This window comes from Syngnathus acus, chromosome 4 (assembly GCF_901709675.1).
Source record: "Syngnathus acus chromosome 4, fSynAcu1.2, whole genome shotgun sequence".
NCBI lineage: Eukaryota > Metazoa > Chordata > Actinopteri > Syngnathiformes > Syngnathidae > Syngnathus > Syngnathus acus.
Genome location: NC_051090.1, coordinates 2513728 through 2537053, shown reverse-complemented (window position 1 = coordinate 2537053; position 23326 = coordinate 2513728). Strand labels below are relative to the sequence as shown.

The 23326-nt window shown below is 45.6% G+C and overlaps 6 protein-coding genes across 13 annotated transcripts; 1 reads left to right on the top strand and 5 right to left on the bottom strand.

The window, feature by feature from the left end:
- Positions 1 to 259: 259 nt before the first annotated feature.
- traf3ip2l (TRAF3 interacting protein 2-like) lies at positions 260 to 3773 on the bottom strand. Of its 5 annotated transcripts, XM_037249853.1 has the most exons (11): positions 3619 to 3772; positions 3524 to 3551; positions 2677 to 2743; positions 1957 to 2489; positions 1848 to 1884; positions 1687 to 1754; positions 1515 to 1612; positions 1372 to 1440; positions 1190 to 1306; positions 1045 to 1119; positions 260 to 794 (listed from the first exon to the last, which is right to left on the bottom strand). In XM_037249853.1, exons 3-11 carry the CDS (start codon positions 2703 to 2705, stop codon positions 648 to 650), a joined length of 1173 nt encoding a protein of 390 aa, XP_037105748.1. In that variant the 5' UTR covers positions 2706 to 2743; positions 3524 to 3551; positions 3619 to 3772; the 3' UTR covers positions 260 to 647. The 5 variants fall into 5 exon arrangements, with proteins under 5 accessions (XP_037105748.1, XP_037105746.1, XP_037105744.1 ...); XM_037249851.1 differs by lacking the exon at positions 3524 to 3551 and having other exon boundaries at positions 1957 to 2495; positions 2677 to 2779; positions 3619 to 3773; XM_037249849.1 differs by lacking the exon at positions 3524 to 3551 and having other exon boundaries at positions 1957 to 2495; positions 3619 to 3773.
- A 597-nt stretch (positions 3774 to 4370) lies between these two features.
- chd1l (chromodomain helicase DNA binding protein 1-like) lies at positions 4371 to 10806 on the bottom strand. 4 transcript variants are annotated; one of them, XM_037250211.1, is made up of 25 exons: positions 10617 to 10806; positions 10409 to 10521; positions 10177 to 10283; positions 9993 to 10098; positions 9895 to 9926; positions 9533 to 9614; positions 9313 to 9475; positions 9040 to 9195; positions 8880 to 8972; positions 8714 to 8810; positions 8437 to 8510; positions 8261 to 8371; positions 7814 to 7928; positions 7564 to 7717; positions 7279 to 7471; positions 7057 to 7202; positions 6826 to 6989; positions 6554 to 6750; positions 6382 to 6480; positions 6234 to 6304; positions 6005 to 6119; positions 5298 to 5406; positions 4948 to 5157; positions 4636 to 4717; positions 4371 to 4553 (listed from the first exon to the last, which is right to left on the bottom strand). In XM_037250211.1, exons 1-25 carry the CDS (start codon positions 10708 to 10710, stop codon positions 4428 to 4430), a joined length of 3009 nt encoding a protein of 1002 aa, XP_037106106.1. In that variant the 5' UTR covers positions 10711 to 10806; the 3' UTR covers positions 4371 to 4427. The 4 variants fall into 4 exon arrangements, with proteins under 4 accessions (XP_037106106.1, XP_037106108.1, XP_037106107.1 ...); XM_037250213.1 differs by having other exon boundaries at positions 4371 to 4550; XM_037250212.1 differs by having other exon boundaries at positions 6838 to 6989.
- Positions 10807 to 11113: 307 nt separating this feature from the next.
- On the bottom strand, positions 11114 to 12910 carry sft2d2a (SFT2 domain containing 2a). Its single transcript, XM_037250311.1, has 8 exons — positions 12710 to 12910; positions 12551 to 12640; positions 12124 to 12209; positions 11962 to 12043; positions 11811 to 11846; positions 11665 to 11723; positions 11554 to 11583; positions 11114 to 11435 (listed from the first exon to the last, which is right to left on the bottom strand). The coding sequence occupies exons 1-8, from the start codon at positions 12773 to 12775 to the stop codon at positions 11396 to 11398; spliced, it is 489 nt and encodes a 162-aa protein (XP_037106206.1). The 5' UTR covers positions 12776 to 12910; the 3' UTR covers positions 11114 to 11395.
- Positions 12911 to 13117: 207 nt separating this feature from the next.
- Positions 13118 to 16066, bottom strand: tmem45a (transmembrane protein 45a). Its single transcript, XM_037249870.1, has 6 exons — positions 15700 to 16066; positions 14597 to 14802; positions 14315 to 14527; positions 14055 to 14239; positions 13710 to 13852; positions 13118 to 13624 (listed from the first exon to the last, which is right to left on the bottom strand). The coding sequence occupies exons 2-6, from the start codon at positions 14790 to 14792 to the stop codon at positions 13528 to 13530; spliced, it is 834 nt and encodes a 277-aa protein (XP_037105765.1). The 5' UTR covers positions 14793 to 14802; positions 15700 to 16066; the 3' UTR covers positions 13118 to 13527.
- A 633-nt stretch (positions 16067 to 16699) lies between these two features.
- Positions 16700 to 18050, bottom strand: lnp1 (leukemia NUP98 fusion partner 1). Its single transcript, XM_037249871.1, has 4 exons — positions 17713 to 18050; positions 17363 to 17599; positions 17198 to 17296; positions 16700 to 17126 (listed from the first exon to the last, which is right to left on the bottom strand). The coding sequence occupies exons 1-4, from the start codon at positions 17914 to 17916 to the stop codon at positions 16938 to 16940; spliced, it is 729 nt and encodes a 242-aa protein (XP_037105766.1). The 5' UTR covers positions 17917 to 18050; the 3' UTR covers positions 16700 to 16937.
- Positions 18051 to 19185: 1135 nt separating this feature from the next.
- Positions 19186 to 23313, top strand: tomm70a (translocase of outer mitochondrial membrane 70 homolog A (S. cerevisiae)). The gene is made up of 12 exons (XM_037249868.1): positions 19186 to 19488; positions 19898 to 20071; positions 20251 to 20377; positions 20460 to 20569; positions 20784 to 20932; positions 21017 to 21224; positions 21293 to 21427; positions 21502 to 21609; positions 21684 to 21800; positions 21866 to 21963; positions 22085 to 22207; positions 22273 to 23313. The coding sequence occupies exons 1-12, from the start codon at positions 19249 to 19251 to the stop codon at positions 22424 to 22426; spliced, it is 1743 nt and encodes a 580-aa protein (XP_037105763.1). The 5' UTR covers positions 19186 to 19248; the 3' UTR covers positions 22427 to 23313.
- Positions 23314 to 23326: the final 13 nt, after the last annotated feature.

Genomic DNA, 23326 nt, shown 5'->3' with positions numbered 1-23326 from the left:
GTAGCTTTGGAACAAATAGCACTTCATTGTTTGTACTTATCCTAAACGCAATGTATTTACACCCAATGTCACTTTGTAATCCACTTTTATTACAGATGTCCCTTTTTGTTATTAAAATTAATATTATTTCATGTACTTTTCATTATACAGACAAAACACTGTATTCAGATTGTTTTTTTTTTCTAATGATGTCTGTATGAGCATCTGCAGTGTTACCTCTTTTGTGAAAATAAAACTATTAAACCACTTTTTTTTTTGGCGTGCCATGTCAACAGCTACGTGGCGGATGACCCCATTTAGGTGCAGGTTGGAAATGAAAAAAAACGCAAGACCCGCCCCCTCCACGCCAATCGTGGTTTTTCTAAGAAAAGAGCACTTTTTGAAGTTAAGGGCAAAAAGTTTGTAAAGGTGCTGTTGGGGCGTCCCTCCATTTTCGTAAAGTCCCCCTTCTCTCCCCCACACACTTTTAAATCCATTTAAAAAACATTTTTTTAACAAGTTTTATTAAACATCTCTTTCCTATAACATTACAAAGGCAATGTAAAAAAAAAAAAAAAAGTCCAATCCAAAATCCCAGGAGCCCTTTACCCTTGAAGTCACAAAAATGTCTTTTCATCTTCTCAGCGCTTAGCGTGTTGAGAAAAGCTCTATATAGGGATGGACACGATGGTGGGCAGTTCTCCGATGGGTGGCGGGTTGTATTTCTCAACCCTCATCAGCCGTCGCAGGATGTCGTCGCGGTCGCGCGGCCAACCGTACACGTGTGTGTTCAGCAGCCAGTTGGGAACGTGACGCTGCAGGCAACGCAAACACGTGGAGAGGGTTGATTAACTTCTTTCTACACTCACAGGTAAAACTGTTGATTTGACTTTTATTATAATGACTATTTTAATAACTTATTGAATTTGAAAGGGTTGTAATATACATTTACATTTTACAATTAATTGTAGCGTGTGCATGAGGTTGGATCCATTGCTTCAATGCTGGTAACCACAGGGGTTCCCCAAGACTCCTAGAACTTCCTTTTAATACATTCAATCTTACCTTTTTTGCCCCAGGGAACAAAATGGGAATGAATCGGAAATTCTTGCTTCCGTTCTGGATGAACTCATTCTGAAGCTGAACAGAAAGAATCATCAACAAGAAGCCAACCAGCGGTAAGTTCCTGTCGGGGTTCTTTATCGGGGACCTGTTTGTGGATGTAGACGGTGTTGCACATCCTCTCGTCGTTGTCGGGGCTGACGTGGGAGGCCGTGACGGTCTCGTGGTACTTGGGGCTGATGATGATGATAATCAGGTATTCCTTCTGAGGGGGGTAGACGACACCCGTCAGTTTGCGCTGCTGACCAAAACCCCAGAGCGGCAACTCACCTCGCTGAGGTAGCGCTCCATAAAGTCGATCTTGCTGATGCTGCGAAATTGTTGCTCGAATATGTCAATCTGAAAGCAGCGTGTTTGATATTGCGGTCACTCTCTGGACTGGGAAGTATGGTGACGTTTTCCAAATGTCTTACGTGAGTGTCGAAGCCGTTATGTCGCAGCAGGGCGACGAAATTGATGATCTCGTTGACGTGCGCGTCATCGTCCGCCTCGTACGTGACGAACACCCTCCCTGCAACCATGTAGATGTGATTTAGAGTGAGATGGCCAATCACGCTTGTCTCCGGAGTCACGTGGGCCACTTACTCTGCTCCAGGGACAACGGCATGCTCTGCGTCAGCGGCTTCTCCGCAGGTGGAATGCTGTGGCCGCCCCTGCCAAACAAAATATTTAGCAAAGCAGGCTGATATCGCTGAATCCTACGATCTGGTTTGTTTACGTGGAAAGAATTCCAAAGATGAACTCACGTCGGGGTGAATCGTTCCCAAGGAGGTCTGCAGTCACCTGTGTGTTAACAACAAAAGTAAAGCTGAGAACAGCGCAGCAAAATGTGCGCAGCGACAAGTCGAGACTCACGTTGCTGCGGGGCGTAAGCCGCTCTGTTCTGATGCCACGGCAGCTTAACGGGGCCCCCGGCCGGGGCGTCGGAGGGACACCGGGCCCAGCAGGCGGCCCCCGGCAGGGAGCACATGTACGGCGGAAGCGTGTGGTGCCGGCTGGGCGACTCGGAGCGCAGCGAGCACGGCTGCTCCAGGCTCAACTTGTGTCCGGACCGGAAGCTCTGGCTGCAGCAGCTACAGAGTTCTGTGGGGTCCGAGCCGGACGGGGGTCCGCTGCTGGGATATCCCGACCAATCGCCGGAGAAACTGGACTGTTGCGGCCAGCTGCCGTCCGCCAGACTCGGAAACGGAGCCGCCGGGAAGGAACAGGAGCTCAGGCCGGAGAAGGAATTCTCGTCTGGGTTGCGTTCCCTGTCCTGCTCCAAACCTTGCGGGCCAAGCCGGCTGGAGGCGCCGGAGTGGTTGTAAAGGGGGGCCGAGTCCAGTTTGGGGGCGTTTGCTTCTCGCTGTTCTGCGCTCATGGTTTCATCGTCCTCTTGGGGTGTGTTGCTGTTGCTCAGGAACCAATGAAATTAAACTGAAGTATCAGAAGTGCTGCTAAGTGACACCTGCCACCTAGTGGCAAAAGGTGTCATTACAACTTGATTATTACCAATAAGACTCTTTTTGGCAAAGATTTGGTTGGACTTTGGTAAAGAAATACCTTTCTTTGAAAAGCAAGTTTTGTGTCACTCACCTATTTGGAGATTTGCAAGCTGGCAGCATGATTGAGCCTTCGTATATCCGTGTGTGTTCACATTGCACTTAATACAAACACACATGTATTAATGCAACATACTCTGATTAAAAAAAAACTGAAGTTACTTTTTACTTGACTCATATTATTCTAAAGTAACAATAAAAATGTCGCCTACTCTGCCCCCCACCTCTGTTACTACGCCCCCAGGCATTTTATGTTTTCGCCGTAATTATTTATGATTGTGTTGAGGATTCAAAATGTCTCCACCCAATAAATGTAACACGTTACAGTGAAATGTTATGGCCGTATCACGCAAAATAGAAAAACAACCACACACGCACAGCAATAGAGTGGAAAATGGTCGAAGGTGTTTCCCATTTTGCTCTAATATAAAACTAGTGGACAAAGTTATGTGATTGTTTTAATACTCAAAATGTATTTTGTTTTATGTTAAAATTAACAGTCAAGGAGAAAGAAGCCCGTGGTATGCAAGAAGAATGTGCATAGGCAAGGATTGGGTCTCACAAATATAGAAAGACAAGAACACAGACACGCACACTCGGAGTTGAGTAGCTTGACACGGGTGAGTTGGTTCACGTGCGACGACGTCGCTTTCAAAACTAACACTTAAAGTCGTTTGATCAAATCACGCCCAGGTCTGCATGTGTCTGCAGTACAAATAGTCATTCTTTTTATCATCGCGCAATTTGTTCCATTGAATGACGTATGACATCTAAAGTGACATTTAAAATGACATTCGCGGTTATGTGTATGACCTCAATAAATTTTCGCTCACATCTTTTTTCCTTTGCTAAAGATCTCACGAGGAAAAAAACTTCCATACCTTCTGCGTTGTTACAATATTTATACTGCTGGACTTTTTTTTTTTTTTTAACTGTCAAGTTACACAAATGCAAGGAAAAAAAAAAAAAATCTTACCGTCGCTCAAGCCTGTGTTGGTTGTGAGAATCCTAAGCGACGACGCGCAAATTCCCTCGCTGGAAAACGAGCTCGCTCGGCGGCTACTTTGTAACCAAGACGCTTGCTCGGTTCAATTTTGCCTTATGATCTGACGTGTGGTGAAGCGCACTCGCTGTCTTGTCTTGGGCTTTCCGCCAAGTCCCGCCTGCCGCCGACGTCCCACGCACTTTCAGCTATTTACACAAACTTTACACAAACTGTGAACCTAATAGTTGCATAGATTGCATGCATGGGGCTGCAGATTTAATGTTGTCATTCTTTCATTTATTCAGTGTCCCACATATTGACTTGATTGCACATTTACACAATATCAAAGATTTCACTAACTTAAACACTACAAAAATAGCATTTAGACTTTCATGCGAATAAAATTGAGTATTTCTCAATATTTTTCAACTAATTGTGTTGCTCCTTTCCCCCCTTAATGTACTTAATTAAGGTCTTTGCAGGAGCAGAGGTCAATGAAAATGAACAGTTGGTGCCTCACTCACACAGGATGGGAGTACGCCATGACATCAGCCGATTCAGAGAGAAGAACTGACTGATAAAAGAAAGATTGATTGTTTTGGGGAAATAAGAAAAAAACGCCTTAGGAGTATCGCTGGCGCAGCGATGAGCAAAACGCATTTTTGGCATTGTTTACATTTGAAGTCAGTGGTAGTCAATCTCTTTCTGTCAGCTTGTGGTAACCAAAAATGAAAACAGGCATAAAGTGATCATTGCTTTTATTGTTCTCACACAGAGCTAAGACAATTAAACCTGAAGTGTTATGTGAGGGCGAGTATGAAGTCTGCGCTGCGGACTTGTTTCTGTTGGGAAAAGCAAGCTTCCAGCCAGGCCTTGCCAACCAGCACGGCCCGATGGTAGCGGTGCGTCAATTCCCGCAGCTCCTGCTTTCACACGCGACAAAACAAAACAAAAATCACATTAACATGTGCAGATGACGTCAGAGGGGTTAAAATTGCCACGGCTAACCTGAGCGTGGACCTCGTGCTCCACTTCGGCGACTATGTGCGTGACTTCGCCGCTCATCACCTCATCTTCATCGCCGTCATAAGTGCGCTGCAGCTAAGGAAGCATGATGTGTGTGATTTCTTTTTTTTTTAGTCGAAGAACCATTTACAGCCTGATGTTGCCGAACAGCTATACACGTTTTTTAAATCTCTATTTTTTAATGTAATATTTGAATCAAAAAAAGGAATTGCATAGTGACTTTTGAGACAAGCTGTATTATTTCTCATAGTTGTGCTTCTTTCTCTTGCACCAGGTTGCAGTTATCAAGGATATGTGACGAGGTAGCGGGCCAGCCTCTTCCTGTCCGTTGCCGTCAGGTTGTAGAAAAACACACGGATGCCTTTCATGAAACATGGCAGCTCCGAGGAAGTCCGTGGGGAGGATGGGCCTGTCTCCTGTGCATCCGCGGCGGCCGAGCTGCTCGCTTGCGCCGAAGAGGTGGTGGCGGTGGATTTGTTTTTGCCACCGCGATTGTGATAGTATCTGTCAGCCAGGTTAAGGGAAGCGGAAGCTCAAAGGTGGCGTTAATAGGAGATATGAATATCATTTGATCTATTTTTAGAATTGCACGTCAGGCCTCTTGTATAAGGCCATTCCCCAACCCTGCCAAAAAAAAAGGATACATGAAAGTGGGGATGCCTCTGGAAGCCAGATGTTTTCTGATCAGACGCTCAGTGCCGTACCAGTTGAAGCCCTTGGTGGCGTGGCCGATGCGAGGCAGGTGCACGCTCGCTTAAGCGTGAAGAAAAAGAACAGTTCGTATCAGCCAACCTGGCACGCATTCCAGTGTAGCCACAGAGGTAGCGCAGTGCGGCGGTGACGGGAGAGGGGGGTGTCTTAGCATATCCCGTCAGTCAAGTCTAACCATGACACAACAAAAAAACGCCGCCACGACGCCAAGAAAATGTTGCTCAAACCTGCAGTGTGAGAAATCAACTACAAGGGCAACAACAGTTATTTGTAGAATACTCGTGAAACGTCACTTCGTGTCGTATTATCACTTTGCTTTCTTAAAAAAAAAAAAGAAAGACTTTTACCTACAAAAAAAAATACAATTTATTGTTGTAAAATGTGACTGTTTTCCTCGAAAATTAAATGTAATTTTTGCAATATTACATCTTAAAAAAAACTTTATCTGGTGGCGTACTAATTCTAATTTTTCTTAACATGTAAATATTCTAAAAAATATATAATTATTTATATAAAATATTGTGAAAAAATCATAAAGGTAAGAGTAACTTAAAGAATTAAAAATGTGACACAATATTGCAGGTGTACCTAATGAAGTGGCTGACTGAGTGCATTTGGATTTTATTGATACGTTTTCCACCTTTGTGCCGTTTAGCGGCGGCGTGAATCTTCCTCAGGCCTTGGTCGAGTGCCGTCAGAAAGATTCCGGACAACTTGTTGGCTTTGTCTCGCTGCTGCGCGACGATGAGGGCCAGCTGAGGAGGGAGCAGAGGATACTCAAAAACTGAACATCGTGATGGAAATCAAGACAGGAAGTCACACGGCGCCATCGCATGCGCACACGTGCGAGTATATTTTCGGAAACCCACGTGATCGTTCCCGTCCAATCGGGACTGTTTGTCATCGATGGGAAAAAACAGCACGTTTCCGACATCCAAGTCTGTGGAGGAAAAACAAAGCGTTGGCATTTGTTACGTTATCGATTCTCCTGCCAACATTTTTTTCTTCTTCTCATACCTTTCATCTCTCCTGCCAGCTCGTACTGCCGCCGTGGTTCATCCGACCGCACCTCCAGCGCGGTGAACAAGCCTCCCTTCCCCCACCAGCCCGAGTCATCTAAGAAAATGTATTTTATTTCCAAGGTGATGCGTAAAACAATCAGTAGCGGGTCAGAAGGCGTGGCACGTACCCACACAGTGGACGATGACGGCGTCCCCACGCGCGGTGTGAGGATGCGTGACGTCTCCCAGGACGTAGCTGATGGCGCCGCTATCTGAGTCGGCCGAGCTCACGCTGCTGCCGTCCTCCTCCTCTTCCTCGTCTTCCTCGCTGTCCGCAGATTTCAGGCAGCGGGATGTGTAGCCTTGGGACGCCCACCACGCCATCCTGCGTGGAATGACATCAATGACGATGCAACTTTTTGCTTGGTGGTACGCCGTCAAATGTGTGTCCGAAACGGACTTTTTCTTGTACTTCTGCTCCTCCTGCTTCTTCTTAGCCTCTGCCTCATATTTGGCCCGCTTGGCCGCCGCCTCCTGGCGCTTCTGTCGGCGCAGTTCCAGCTCCGCCTCCGTGAGAGGACGCCGCTTCCTGGTCGGGAAGATGAGCCCCGTCGCCGACGACACCTGAAACAAATACGGTATAATTCAGATCCTACTATAGTCTGTTGAGTGTCAATGGGGAAAGTCGTACGTCGGTTTTGTTCCGTAGACTTCGTCCTTCCCCGCCAGCTTTCGGCAACTCGGCGAGCTGTTGCTCCAGCAGGCGCTCGAAGCTTCTCTGGTCTTCCGAGCTGGGGTCCTTGCTGTAGTCCTTTCCCTCAAAGTAGTACATGTGGTCTGGGAGGGCAATAACGGGTTGACATTTCCAACCCTTGTTGATCTCCAGATGAGAAGCTCCACGGTGAAAACGTACTCTGCCTGTCCGATTCCGAGTCGCTGTCTTCATCGTCTCGCAAGGGGGAAGGCGCTTCGCCGACATCATCTTGATCAGATGTCCAGCGGCCGTCGCGTGAGGCGCCGAGGATCTTCTCCAGTTTCACGTCCTGGACCGAGCTCTCGTCCGAAGACAGCAACTTGTCCACGCCAAACTTCAAGATCTCACTGAGCTAAGGAAAGCATATTTTGAAATGGTTTTTCCAAACAATATGTTTCTGTATATTGGAAGCCCCCACAAAAAATTGGGTGGTGTTGTGCTCACATGCAGTCCGGCCGCCGCCGACTGGGCGCGCTCCAGCAGCGAGAAGCGTCCCTCTTCGATCACCGTGTTGGTGAGCTCCAGCTTGGAGACGGCACGCGAGTACATGATCTCCTCAACCGTGTCTCTGGCCAGCAGGCGGATCACCTTCACCGGCCTGTCGCCAAAAATATAAGTCACACACCCACTGAAGATGATTAAAACATGTGTTTTCTGTCCAGGTAAAGGATGACATCACGATCGAGGCGGACACCTGCTCTGGCCAATGCGGTGACAGCGTGCGGCTGCCTGCAGGTCGTTTTGAGGGTTGAAGTCGCTGTCCATGAAAATGACCGTGTCGGCGGCCGTGAGGTTCAGGCCGACGCCTCCTGCATGATATTTTTTCAGGTAATAATTGATCAATGAAATCAATATGGAAAATATATTTAGCTACTTAATTCATATTCCACAATATGGTACACAAACTAAATCAGCCTTTTGATTAACTTTCTACTTGAAGACTCATGCAGGACGTGAAGGCCAAAGTATATCAGGAAAGTGACAGGAAGTGGCTGCCGTCACGCAGCGCAATGGCCTTGTTTTCGTCATCCTGTCGCAGATCTTATCTGCTTTCATCGGGCTCTCGCTTTCCTCCCTCACACACACACACACACACACGTTTTAGCTGAAGATGCAAGATGTGACGAGTGTGCAAGTTCACCTGCTTTGGTGCTAAGCAGGAAGACAAAAACATCTTTGCTGCTGAAGTTCTTCACAGCAAGATTGCGTTCTTCGCCACGAACCGAGCCGTCCAGGCGCTCGTAGCTGAAACCTGCGTGGAAAAGAAATCCGACTTGTTTGGTCACATGAGGTACAGCTGCTGCTAAGAGCGCTGACCTCTGTACTCCAAGTAGTCCTGAACAATGTCCAGCACCCTGGTCATCTGGGAGAAGAGTAGAACTCGATGGCCGCTGCAAGCGAGCCACATTAAAAAAAAAGCTTTTAAGGGGCCCTAAGTAAACGTGAAGCCAATCAAATAAATAAATAAAATAGAAGTTCATATAAATGTAAGATATTTAACTTTTTATTGATAATTTTCTGTTCATTTTTAATGAGTTTTGAAAAATTTCTCGCATTTATTTACGATCCAGCGGGTGACGGCAAAGTCACGCACCCTTGCTGCAGGTAGGCCAGCATGCTGTCAAGAAGGCAGAGTTTGCCGCTGGCTTCCACCAGATGTTCCCCCATCTCAAACGGCTCAGGCTCCACTCCTGGCCGAAACAAAAAAACATTTAAACCTCACGGGAAGCTGCACCTGAAACGAGCTGAAGTCACCTTACCGTCAAACAGATACGGATGGTCCACGCACTTCCTCAACTGAATCAGGATGTTCAGCAAACGGGTCTTGTTGCTTTGGTCGCTACCAAAAGCCTCTTGAAGAAGAAAGCACATTGTCGCCATCCTTAAATGGTCCAATAAAATCCTGGAAGTGACACTCACCGACATCTTTCATGAGGAGGGCTTTGTAGTATTTCTTCTGCAGCGCAGACATGCCGTGGTAGACCACCACTTCCGTCTTCTTGGGCAGATCCACCGCCACCTCCGACTTGACCCGGCGGAGCAAGAAGGGCTCCAGGATGCTCTGGAGCTCGGCGGCTAAGGGGCCGACACGTAATATGTATGTCGAACTTTTTCATTTGTTGAAGATGTTTCAGAAGTTGTGCATCCTCTAATTTTCTGTATGCAGACAAATGTTTTTGGGTTCAATCATACCGAGCGCAGGTCGATTCCGCACATCGGCGTAAGAGCGGGCAAACCCGTCGACGTCGTCCTCCGAGAAGATGGCGGGCTGGATGAAACTCAGCAGGGAGTAGAGCTCCTGCAGGTTGTTCTGGATAGGCGTGCCGGTCAGTAGAACCCGGAAACCCACTGAGAACTAGACAGGAATGTATTAGTGATGATGATAACAACAAAGATGGCGCCCACCCAGTACCTCCGTCAGGGTCTTCCGGAGCAGAGAGTTCTGGTTCTTGAGCCGGTGAGCCTCGTCTATGACCAGAACCTTCCACTTCCAGCTGAGGGGGGACGGCAACGGTGAAACGGTAAGAAAAGAAATTCTGATTTCATTATACCAAAGCTCATTGGGTGAGGGAATTAAACAATACAAATCATACAAAATCTCAGCGTCAATATCGTTGTTGTAAGCAGATGAAAACACAAGGGAGCGATGTCGCCACCTAGTGGCCAAGTTGTTAAATAACTTCATCAAACAACATCTTTACTTGGGATGGCTACCTTAGTCTATTTGAGTTTGGACTTTAAATCCAATCATTGAATTTTGGAGAGGACACTCACCGTCTCAGGAAGGAAGCATCTTTGAGGCAGAGCTGAAAAACAGGCCATTTTTTAAAAAGTAGAGGAATCAACAAACGTGTTCCTCCATGTTCACACACCTCGTATGTAGTGAGCAGAACGTGAAAGTCTTGCGCGTCCCCTTGAATCTCAATCCGTCTCTCTTTGTCTCCCTTGTAGCATAGCACAGTCAAAGATGGTGCAAAACTGGAAGGGAAAAAAAAACCAAGCTGAAACCTTTACAGGTAGATATTATTTTATGACGCTAGACTCAAACATCTTTACCGTTCCAACTCACTCCTCCAATTCTCCATGACGGAGAGTGGGCTAAGAATTAAAAATGGACCTTTGACATCAAGAGCGCCTGACATGTACACCAACAGGCTGATGGTCTGAACGGACGAAACACAATTTAAAGTAAATAATATTAAAAAGAAAACATTGCAGAGCGACCACAAGTCAGTCATATGCAACAAAAGACATAATATTATGGAGAAACTTGTTCGTTCTCTCAAACCTGACAAGTTTTCCCCAAGCCCATCTCATCTCCCAGGATGCATCCCTGCTGGTTTTTCAGGCACTGAGTCAGCCACTGGACGCCATGCAGCTGGTAGGTCCTCAGCTGGATCCCTGTTCGAGAGCCAAATCAAACCAAAGTCCATCTTAGCTTCCTTACGAATGGAAGAGATCATTGAAACTTCCCTCCGCTTTGCTGTAAAAGTGACCTTTTAAACCCCAACGCTGCAAGTCGCGCTGAGTCAAAGTCGTCTTCTTTTTGGCGGGCACGCTGTTTTTAATCTTCAGCAATAATTCAGTCATATTTTTTTACATCAAAGGGACCAAAACAGAAAATATTAATGTGTACAGGAAAGGCGTCTAAGCTGAGCGCTATGCCCCGCCCTCAAAGTCGAAAACACTTCCGAGTTGTCACGTGATGCCGGAAGTTATCCAACTTTTCGAAATTCTCGAAATTATAAAATACAACGCTGTGATTTGATCCAAGCCTGTTTTATTGTTTCATCTTAAGCAACAAATTGATTGTTTTGTTATGGGAATACAAAAATGAAATACAGGCGAGACTGCCAAACAGTTCCGTCACGTGACTCGTCGACACGAAAAGTAAAATGATCAGAAACAAAAATAATAATGTTAACATGCATATTCAAGGAAAAGAAGTTTAAAACACTTTCAAAGTTGATTGCAGTATTTTGAAATGAAACAATTGGCTTTTTTTACGTTTTTTATTGTGATGCATCAAGTTGTGATACTTTACAGTAGCAGAAACATTTCAGGTAAAACATTTTAATTTAAAATGAAATATATACTATACAACAAAAACCATAATTGTGTATAAACATACAAAAAGATACAGGAAGAATGAAATATACATAATGCACATGCACCCCACTTTCATTTATAAAAAATAAAAAAGCCAGGGGGGGGGGGGACACACACCTCTCCCTTAAATAAAAAACTGCAATATTGATGTCACCAGGCAAAGGCCTCATTTCATGCACATGGCCACCAACCTCAAGATGGCATCCCTGCAAAGTAATTTTTATCAGGTTAGACCAAAGCTACAAAAGTGTAGACAAAAGCAGTTCATTATCAAGTTATATCTATGTATTCATTTTTATTAGTGACAATGTTAAAATGACAAACCTGACAAATGGGATGTAAGAAAGGCTGTACCTGTAAACAAACCAGCAGTTTAAGTCCAACAAGGTCTGTAAATATGAGGTGATATTTGAAAAGGAAAGATGATAAACTCACCAAGTGAACGACAACACTTGCAGGATGACAAACAGCAACGCCAGACCAAAGTTTTTCCACTAGAACCAAAAAGATACAATTACTGGCAAGTTGGCTTGAACCAAAGTTTTTTCTAAGTGACATAACAACCCACTTAAGTCACTCACCCAGAAAGCGGCACAGAGAGTCAAGACTAGACAAGTCTGAAATAAAACACACACAAAAAATTGTATTTTTTAGTGCATAAAATAAACACCCAATTTCAAAAAGTGGTATAGTGGTGATCATTGCACTTTCAAGTGGACAAAATGAGCTCACAATCATTATGGTGGTTGCCAACGCTCTTGTCTTGTCACACATCCTCTTCAGTTGCTTCACGGGGCCCATCAGGAACATGGTACTGTATAGCACAAACATTCGTTTGGGGTGGGGTTAAAAGGGTGTGTAGACTTTTGATATTGCCTGATGACACACACTAACCTTGCCAGGGCACAAATATTTCCAAACGTGTAAAAGACGATGAATAGGATGATGCCGATCCTGGGGATGAAAAGTAAGCACACCCCCTGCAAAACACAACGATTAATCTTTTATTTTGAAATCTTAAATGTGGAGTAATTTGGTGGATTTATTAAAATGATAGCAATTCAGACTCAGTCTAAAATGCTTTGGTCCACTATGAGTATTTAAAAAAAAAATAGAGTTGTTGGAAATCAGGCACAGTTGAGTAGAATGCAATTTATATTAAAAATAAATAAAAACGGATTCAAAAGAACAATGTAGTTGCGTTAAAGTCAGAGCATCAGCAACATTCCTGAGAGCGAGACCAACCAGTAAAACGACAACAAGGCTACACTCAGCTTTCTCCTCCCCAACAAAATGTTGCCCGTTTCCGTGTGGGTCTTACGAGAATGGCGCAAACTCCTCCGATCACAAAACAGGCGATGAATCCTTTCACGCGAGTCCCCCAGCCCAACGTGGATGCTTCGTTCGCCGCCTGCACAAACGACCGCGGCAATTAACGATCAAATAAACGGGCACCACAAATCAGTCTGCTTTTGCTTACCTCTAAAATCGTCCTATCTTCTCTGCGCGATTCCTCGCCGCTTAAAACCGATTTGAGTTTATCCATACCCAAGTCTGGAGTTTACTTGGATTTGCTTTTTGAAATGAGGACAAATGTTGCGAGTATTTCCCTGAGTGGCACGGCGTGACCTACCTGAGCGGCTGGATGACGTCACCACCGCTTACCTGAGATCGTCAGAGCGGAAGTGTCGCTCTTGGGGAGAAACCGTGCCCTGTCGTTGTCCTGGCAACCACACTTAAGTACGTACGACTCAGTCTTTTAAATTGAATGAATTAAAAGGATTCGTGCACAGGCGTTTATGGGTGCTAGGGGGTGCTATAACCCCAGTTAAGCCTCGCCAGTGTTTTATTAGTCATAATTTTACTGTTTATTTACATAACAAGCACATTTAGACATAATATGTTTTTATTAGTGTTGCAAAAAACATGAGACTGTGATAAAGTGCAAGTCACTCTTAAAAAGATACCGTCATTATTTCTTAACACGTTTGTAGGAACATAAATAGAAGTGTGTGGTTTGTTTGTTTGTTCACGACCAAATATGACGTAACAATACTCAAGTGTAATGACATGAAATAACGTTATAAAATACAAACAGTTTGGCAAAACAGGGCCCCACCCTGCTCATACTGGCTGGTATAGCAATAGCAAAATAGCTAGCTACCGTTGATATCATGGGCCCTGAAAATACAAGCTACTAAAGGCTGTTAGAATAACACATGAAGGCAGTGATGATTCTCCTCACACCTCAAACATATTGTCCCTGATTTTAAACGACCACGGTGGCGGTGGTCGGCGTCACACCGCCTCGTCCTCAGACTCAGGGTCTTTGTTGCTGCGCTTCAACAGGCCCATTTCCACTGGGGGGGTTTTCTTCAGTCGGGTGCGAACGGCACTAGGAAGGAATTGACGACAAAAAAAAAACATGTTAACTGTTGGGAGAAGGAGCGAATTGACCATTGCTAGCTGCATATCCTCACCAGCTGACCAGGCAGTAGAGCATGCCTACGCCGAGCATGGCGAAGGCGAGGTGCCACGAGTAGCACATGGTGATGAACATCATGTTGTTGTGGTCCTTGGGGTCCCACTGGGCCCCACTGGGAGGGTACAGCACGTAACCGATCTGGGATGCAAACACGAGAGAAAACTCAGGCGGTTGCTTAGCAACGCACCTGCAATTCTGCTGGGACCGCTAGTGGGAAAGTAGCAAAATGGCCGCCACCTGAGATGAATGAAAACGAATGCATGTTCCAAAACGTAATCAGAATAGCGCCTTTGGACTAGTGGGGCCACCTAGAACACTTTGAAAATATTTGACCACTCACCTGCCAGAACCAGCTACCCTGCAACAGCGTCAGGGCGCAGCGCAGCAGCTCCAGAAGGATGTTGCCTCGGTGAAAAAGCTCCAGGAAGGCCACCGCCGCCCCGCCGAAAACAGCGTAGAGCAGCAACATGTGCAAATGCACGTCCAGCATGGACCGGCCATGGAGGTGATAAAGGAAGAGGAACCCTGCAAGAACAACATTTCATTTTTGGTAACGTCCTCTCAAAGGGGTTTCACTATTTTCTGTACTGAATGTCCAACCTTCATTAAAGAAGGCGATTGCCATCATCATCCTGTCGAGGGCGAGGGGCGCGGCCTCGGTGGTGTGGACAATCAGGGACACACATCCTGCCAGGCCGAAGAAGAGATACATGGTGGCGTGTTGCCAGTTCATCAGGTCTTTCCATTGCTTCTCCGCAGAGTCGTACAGCCTGAGTCTCGGTCCGTCGGCCAAGAACTGCTCCGCTATCATCCCTGGATGACAAACGGCGGCGGTCAATCACATAACGGACCCCCTGCGGGATGTCACCAGCTTGCGCTCACCTGCTAACGAGAAGAAGAGAACCAGCGAGCTCTCTATGACCTCCAGGCGACGTTGCGCCGCTCGGCTGCTCAGCCGGGTGGAACCGATGTTCTTGTTCCGCCGGGTGGCGTGCCACAGTGAGTACTTTGCCGTCCACCAGAGGCCGCCAATTAGGAAAAAGGTCCCAGGAAGCGCGTGGCCCTTGAAGCTCCCCATGATGCAACTCCTGCAGTGGGATGACATTGAAGGAAATATTTACTTTAGTTATGACTTTGCATCGTGTTGTGAGAAGGTTGAGCAGGAAAAGGAATGGTAGGCTGGAATTGAAGCACACAGTAATGACAGGCAATTAGCTTGTACACACTCGCATTTGGAGCTTCAAATCCGATTTAGAGAATAATTTTCTGACAACCTGCTTGATTTGATTTCCCAAGTAGCGCGGTAAGCATCCATTTTAGGAGATGATGATCAAACGGTCGGTCACCTTTTGAAAGCAAGGATGCTCAAACATAAGTGGATGTTTGTTTCCGGGCAAGACCACTTCAGAATGAGAAAAACAAAACCATCGCCGTGGCAACCGCTGTGTTACAATAGAGGCAGGAGTGAGGGTTAAATAAAATAGTGCTTGGGGTTTTGATTAATTGTGAAAATGTAAATAGAAGCATCAGCTGTGCCAAAAGGTGCACTGACAAAAAGCACTAAAATGAATTTAAGTAAGTTTAGAATGAAATGAAATGATATAAGGACCTGGCTCATTTGTCAGCAAGCTATTTTTGGAGCTTCTAAAATCAACAAAAAGCAGACGATTCTTTTTTTACACAATACAAGTTTACAACACAAGAACATTTGAAATAAACAAAATATGGGGGAAATTGAGAATAAATTGTAATTTTAGATAGATTTTTTCTGTATTACATAAATGATTAAAACATGTAAATTGCGGTATGGTATTTTTGTAGGGATCTTGAAAAAAGATATTTATCAGTAAAAAGGTTAAAAATAAAGCAGAAAGTTGTATGTGAGTTTTATAATGTACGGCTTATTTAAAATAAGTAAGCACAAAGCATTTAAGAGAAGAAAAAAAAGCTACAGAGTGGAAAAACCAAGGGGGTGAGCATCTTACCCAAAGTAGTTGTGTCTCCTAATATTTCAAAAAGAAAAAGTTAGTTAAAATAAAAATGAACACTTCTTGAATTTTCCATCATTTGAGCAAACTTCCTCATCGAAGTAGACCCTGACTTTCTCCTCAAAATCCTCGTCGCCTCTGAACCGTTTCACAACATCTTTTTTCCCCATTTTCCCTCTCGAGCGCTGTGATTGGTTGGCAAGGCTCAGCGACGTCACATTCACGATTTCCCGATGGCCGAAACACGCGTCAATCTCAGGTTTCCACGTGTGCATTTTCACTCCGCCTGCTCAAGAAAAAAAAGAGAATCCGCAACTTTCCGTACTGCCGAGTCGAACCGAGCAGAAACGAGGCCCGTAGCACGTACACAGCAGCCGAGGAAGTCTTTGTCCACTTTGGCACCTCCCCTTGCCAAGGAGGATTTGTTTATTATACATATTGGGCGATAGTACACAGAAAAACGAGTGGTTCCTGAAGGGGACACCTATTTAGGAAATGAATGGGGGGGGCGACCATTTGCAATGAAAATAAGTTTATTTTCAATTTACAAGAATACGCAAAGTATTATTTTCAATACATTATATATTCATAGTTGTCTCTCCTGGCCTGTATTGGGAGTCATGCACTCCTTCACTACTCCCAAATAGTAACAATATACTGTATATAAATGTAATTTGTGGACTAACCCTAACCCTACTTAAAAGTCCACTAAAAGTCCGTATGTGGTGAATAATGATTTTTTTTTTTTGCAAAATGGAAAACTGACTCGATAGGGAGTGATCCTCAACACAACCCTGGTGGTACACGCGAAACACACAATCCACTCCATTAGGTACACTACAGTACATGAGCTGTTCAAGAGTGTAACAGTGAACCAGACCAAAGTAAAAAAAATAAAATAAAAGAATTTGCAAATATACGAGTTAACTATTATTTTCGCAACGACAAGGAGGAGTTCATGCAGGGATGGTGGAGTTGTGGAGCAAATTAGCGGGACGAGAACCAGGGCATGGACACCAGGACACGACACGTTTGTTTCTTCCACAGCCATTGCTCCATGCACTGAAACACATTGTGAAATACATTTTTATTAATATATCAGGTAAGATAGTTGTCAGCACAGTGGAGCATGTGGTCAGCCTGCATGCCTTGCCATCAAGAAGTTGTAGACTAAAATCTCTGACGTGGCAATTCCGCGTTCGGCCTGCCACTGAAAAATATACACTGTGTTAAGTTCAACGGTGTCGGCGCAGGGAAAGCTGCCGGCGGAACGGCTGCCGCTGCTGCTGTTGTTGTTTTTCGGGGGTGACGGCACCGACTTCATCCGCGGACCTCCGCCTGTCGCTCAGGAGTCTCCTCACCATGCAGGTCGCGGCCGTCTCGCTGCCACTGCGTGGGCCGCACGGCTCGGACCTGCGAGCGGCCTTTCGTCCAAAAGCAGACTGGTGAGTTTTCATGACGTCATGCATGGCAAGTTAGTATTTACAAGCATTACCTCCTTGTGAAAGGTGTGCGCACAATGCGGCTCTTGAAGGCCAGCACCACTTTTGTACACGTTGTCATGACAAAGCAGACACATCTTGACATCTCCGTTCTGAAAAACAAAAACACATGAAGAAAAAGCAGCGTCGTCTTCATTTTGTGACCTCTGCCTGCTCACCTGGGACGGGGTGCATTTATCTTGAAGACAAAGTCTTTTTTGAAAGGATTCGGTCAGCTCAGGGATGGTTCCGATGCGGCTCTCCGGGACGGCCGACTTGGAGCGTCCGTTGTCGTCTGAGGATGTCCGCCGAGCCCTCTGGTGAGGTCTGACCTCACCCTTGTCCTCTCGGCTTTTCGCGTGACTCGCAGTAGTGGCCGCGTGTAACCGGTTCAGCTTCATGGCGTCAAGTTGGGACTGTGGAAAAAGCAGAATTGTTTTATCTACCATTTCATTTTAGCTGAGTCACCGTTGATTAATCGATGAGGTCATTGATACAGATATTTTATGTCATTGTGTTGCATTCTTACGACTGTTGGAAGAGATGCTCGTCTATCAACTCTTGTCTTGGCCGGTCTCCTAAAACTTCGCTTCCTTTCACGCAGGTGTCCTCCTCCACCACCTCCGCCGCGTCCTTCGGCTCCGTGTCCCCAGTAGCTGCTCATCCACTTGGTAAAGTTGCCGTCATCATCCTCGTCGTCCATGATGATGGCGGGCAAAAGCCTCAGCGACATGACTGTGGGATGCGGTGACTGACTGAACGCCTGACTGACTATTCCCAGGTTATCCTGAAATAACCTGCCGCAATCCCTTTCAATCTATTAGCTGGAGGAGAGTTGTCACTCTGGAGGGACTGACGATGGGAGTGTTGGTTTTTGGAACCCTTTTCATTTCAACCCAGTCAGCATCCGCACCCCCACCCCCTCCCCGAGGCATCTCCACAATGTGCCATACTTTCCATGAGCGCATCAAACATGTCAATAGTTATGGAGTGCTTCCCTGGTCCTGGTATGTAGGACAACAAAACATCAGCTTATAACACTTCCGTGTGTGCATGAAGCGTGCGAGGCAAAATATCATTATTTTTTTTATTTACTTCATTTCATTAAAAAAAAAAACATATTTAACATGGAAATTAACACAAAATTGGTGATAATTGGTAATACTGCCCCCGGTGGCCAAGTAATTATCACTAGAAGGAGCAACACAATGTCCATTGTAAAGAGTAGCAAAATATGACAAAATTGTTTCTTCTTCTTCATGTTTTAATGAAATATATTTTAACATGACTAAAACAACCAGATTTCATGAGATAGCTTTTAATTTGGCAATATTGAATTTTACAGGAGCTAATCTTGTAAATTTCCAACAGGCTTGAGATAAACAACGCGAAGGGATGGCATGCGATTCTTTGCAATAGGGTCACTTAGACACAAAATCATCAACATTTTTATTTTATAGGTTACCATTATGTTGACACGTGTGTTAGTCTTTGCCAACTACTCTGTCCCATTTGGGAGCTGAGCCCTGTTGTGTCTGGACGCCACTCGATGTTTTTTTGCCTGCGGCTATTTGTTCTCGACCTGTGACCGACACTCACCAGTCGTCAAAGTCAGCTACAGTCAACCCCGTCAGGCTTAAATAACGTCTCTATAACGAAGAGGTGTTAGAGCTAAAATTACTCCTATAATATTAAGGAGACTTGGATCATTTTAGCTCAGTTTATAGGATTTCAAATTCAAGCTCAAACCAGGGTTGGGGTTTCTCAGGCAGGGGTTGTATTTAAAAACAGATTTATAGTTACAAAAATGGATTGTTTGTATGTCTAAAGCACCTTTAAATTTTATTTGAGACAACAGAACAAACCGTCAAAACACAAAATAACATATTGGACCTGAACTAATCGGAAGCAAGTTTGGACTACAAATGACACTACTTAAAAACTACAGCTCCCGTCAGCCGCTATCCCATGATTCTTCACGTTGCTCCAAGCACGCGAAGAAGACGACTTGCGCAGAGCTGCTAACTCGCTAGCTAGCGCGCTCGCCGATCCTGGGTTGCTCATCATGGCTGCCTCCAAGCCAGTAGAGCCGCAGTCCGGCACCGGCCTCCCCCGTTGGCAGCTGGCTCTGCTGGTCGGCGCTCCCATCGTGCTCGGGGTAGGAGCCGTGTACCTGTGGAACCGCAGCAAGGCGAAGGGACGCCCGGGGAAAGGCAGCGGCGAACGGATAACACCAGAAGGCAGCGCCAGTCCGGAGCAGGGCCAAGACAGCGACTCGAGAGCCAACCAGGGGCTGGACAACATGGTACCGCTCGGCGGCGTTTTCATATGGCGCAACCGCGAGGGTTGTAGCGTGCCGCGGGGCTTGCTGGGCGGCTTATCCGGCCGAGGGTGTGTCATTGCCACTGAGGTGACGCGCACCCAAGGACACCTGCCTATGACAGCTACCCTCCGGCTGGGGAGGCCACGCGCACTCGGTCTATCGACTCGATCAAACAAATGAGAATGTGCTAATGCTACGAGCTCACTAACCTACAAATTTGCAGGGCTGGTTGCTAATTCGTCATAATGCTATCGTCAGGATTTCATTGTAACCTAACTTTAACTTAAAATGTGTTTTATGTTTGATAAGTATAATTCTGTAAATTTAATTTGATTGCAACAAAGGCAGATGCTGCAAGTTGGTTATTGCTCCTGTGTTCCTCCCCTTTTAGAGCCCTTTGGACAGGGCCCAAGCAGCAAAGAACAAAGGCAACAAATACTTTAAGGCAGCCAAGTATGACAATGCCATCCAGTGTTACACCGAGGCCATCGCGCTCTGCCCAGCCGAGCAGAAAAGCGATCTGTCAACGTTCTACCAGAACCGAGCAGCGGCCTTCGAACAGCAGGTTGGCACCACGCTCAACAAAACAAGCAAAGAGTTCTTGAGTCCTTCTCTGCTTCTTGAGGAGATCAGGCGTGTTGATGTTACATTTTGATGCATAATTTACAACCCTAAAATGTAGATAATCTGTTTAGGTAACTGTGTCTAATTCATTCATTCATTTAATCTTTTGTTTTTCCACAGATGAAATGGACTGAGGTGGTGCAGGACTGCTCAGAGGCTGTGAAGCTCAACCCGCGCTATGTCAAAGCTCTTTTCAGGAGGGCTAAAGCTTTGGAGAAGCTGGACAATAAGAAGGAATGCTTGGAAGGTGAGAGGTGTAGATGTGTGTGAGGGGTAAAAATGGAAAAAAAAAGTTTTTGCGTGACATTCCTGGTTGTGTGACATTACAGATGTCACTGCTGTGTGTATCCTGGAGGCCTTCCAGAACCAACAGAGCATGCTGCTGGCAGATAAGGTGCTCAAGCATCTGGGGAAGGAGAAGGCTAAAGAAAAATACAAGGTATGTACTTTCCTTGTTTGCACTTTAACTGTAGACTAAAATAACATTAAATTTCAATAATTGTATTCAAAACAATGCCATTTAAAATATTTACCAAGGGGAAAAAAAAACCATTGTATGTGTTCAGGGAGAAACACTGACACCTAGTGGCTGGAAATAAGCATAGTAAATGAACTTGCTTGAAGGGAAAGTAACCATGCTCCGTCTGTTCCAGAACCGTGAGCCAATGATGCCTTCGCCTCAGTTCATCAAGTCCTACTTTGGTTCCTTCACCGATGACATCATCTCGCAGCCCCTGCAGAAGGGCGAGAAGAAGGATGAGGACAAAGACAAGGAGGGCGAGGCCTCTGAAGTCACGGCCAGGTATGAGGGAAGATGATTTGCTCTTTCTCAAGGGGATGGCAAGCTTGCTATTTGGCGCTCTTAAAAATTGCTCCACATCGTTAGCTCGGGCTACCTGAAGGCCAAGCATTTCATGGAGGAGGAGAACTACGACAAGATAATCAGCGAGTGCACCAAGGAAGTGGACTCTGAGGGTCGCTACACGGCCGAGGCGCTTCTGCTGCGCGCCACCTTCTACCTGCTGATCGGCAACGCCACCGCCGCTCAGCCCGACTTGGACCGCGTCATCAACATGCAGGAGGCCAACGTGAAGGTGCTTGCATTTTTTTTTTTTTTGCTTGTTTTATTTTGGTGTGGGCTCATCTATTTTCTCGTCGGCAGCTGCGAGCCAACGCTCTCATCAAGCGTGGCAGCATGTACATGCAGCAGCAGCAACCCATGCTGTCCACGCAGGACTTCAACATGGCGGCGGAGATCGACACGCGCAACCCCGACGTGTACCACCACAGGGGGCAGGTATAAGTCAGGTTGATCAATTCTATATTCTATTTCCAGAAGTGATGTTTTATAACTTGTGGCTGTTTGCTCAGTTGAAGATCCTTCTAGACCAGGTGGATGAAGCCGTGGGGGACTTTGACGAGTGTATCCTGCTCAGGCCCGACTCCGCTCTCGCCCAGGCACAGAAATGTTTCGCACTGGTAAGTTTAGACAATCGTCCGCCACGTTTTAGCGTGAACGACTTTGCGTGAAAAAACACTCCTGTGTCCTCCAGTACAGACAAGCGTACACGGGCCACAAACCATCACAAGTCCAGATCGCCATGGACGGCTTCGAGGACGTTATCAGAAGGTTCCCCAAGTGCGCTGAGGGCTATGCGCTCTACGCTCAGGTAAGAACTCAGATTTATTCTCAGTGTGACAACAATACTTTAACATTTTCATACCTCCTTCTTAGGCTTTGACCGATCAGCAGCAGTTTGTCAAAGCGGACGAGATGTATGACAAGTGTATTGAGCTGGAACCCGACAACGCCACGACGTATGTCCACAAAGGGTAAGACTGTCACAATGGAGGATTCCTACTCTTGATGTCTACAGATCTGCTTTGGGTTCAGCGAGGCTTTAAAAAGGCTGTGGCGTAGTGTGCTATAAATCTTGATCCCTATTCTGTGCAGATTGCTACAGCTCCAGTGGAAGCAAGACCTGGACTTGGGTCTAGACCTCATCAGCAAGGCCATCGAGATTGACAACAAATGTGATTTTGCCTATGAAACAATGGGAACAATTGAAGTTCAAAGGTGAGGGGACCCCACTGATCTTTTTCGAGATGTGAGATAACCAGAGGGTAACTTTTTTCCCCCAGGGGTAATCTGGACAAAGCGATCGAGATGTTCAACAAGGCCATCAACCTGGCCAAATCGGAGATGGAGATGGCACACTTGTACTCGCTGTGTGACGCGGCGTACGCCCAGACGGAGGTGGCCAGGAAGTACGGCCTCAAGCCGCCAACGCTCTAACTCGGCATCAATCTGAAGGTTGCTCGTTCTCCAATCGTAACTGTGTAACTGCATCGATTTGTTTAAGCGAGGTGGGGAAAATGCTGGATTATAATGTAAAAAAGAATAATAATTCGAAGAGCCCGCCTGAGCATCGTGTTTACGTTGTGTTTGAAAAAGGGTCTGGAATGCTTAAGGTTTTTTTTTCCCCACCATGTGTCACACACACAAATGACAGTTAGTACGATTAAAAAAAGGGGACTTGTGACTTGTCAGCAGAGAATACTGTGAGAGAAAGTTTGACTATCAAAGTGTTTTGTTCCATTTATCTCCCAATATCAGTTCCAAATTGAAGATTCAAAACATGTAGCCAAATATGTCATGTCTGTCTTGGGAATGCTTGGGCCTGTATGCAAAAGTTGATTCGGAAGCAGGCAATGGTATTTCTTTTTTTGTTTTGCTTGTTTTTTAAAATATTGAATTGCCTGTTTCTTTTTTCTTTTTCTACGTTGCGTGCAGCATGTTCACTTTCTAATGTAAATGCAACGCCTGCGCTGTTTGAACACTAGGAGAATCAATCTTATCAGTCTGACTTAAAACGCCTCCTTTTTATAGCACCTGCATTGTTAAAACAGTTCTACGATTTAATTTACCTGTTGGGGACAAGAAAACTGGTTTCATTTCCTTTTCACCTGCCGGGGTCATCCTTTTAATCTCGTTAACTGAGCCTTTTTTTGTTGTTTCTCGTTTTACAGACAGGCACAAATTTCCTATTGGAATTGTTGTAAAGGTTTTGAGATGGACGCTTTGATTTTGACTGACAAATTCTACTGACATTCTTCATCGATGTGTATGGTGACCAAAGTGAAATAGAATTTGAATCCTAATAAAGTTATGATTCCTGGAAAGACTGTTGACGTG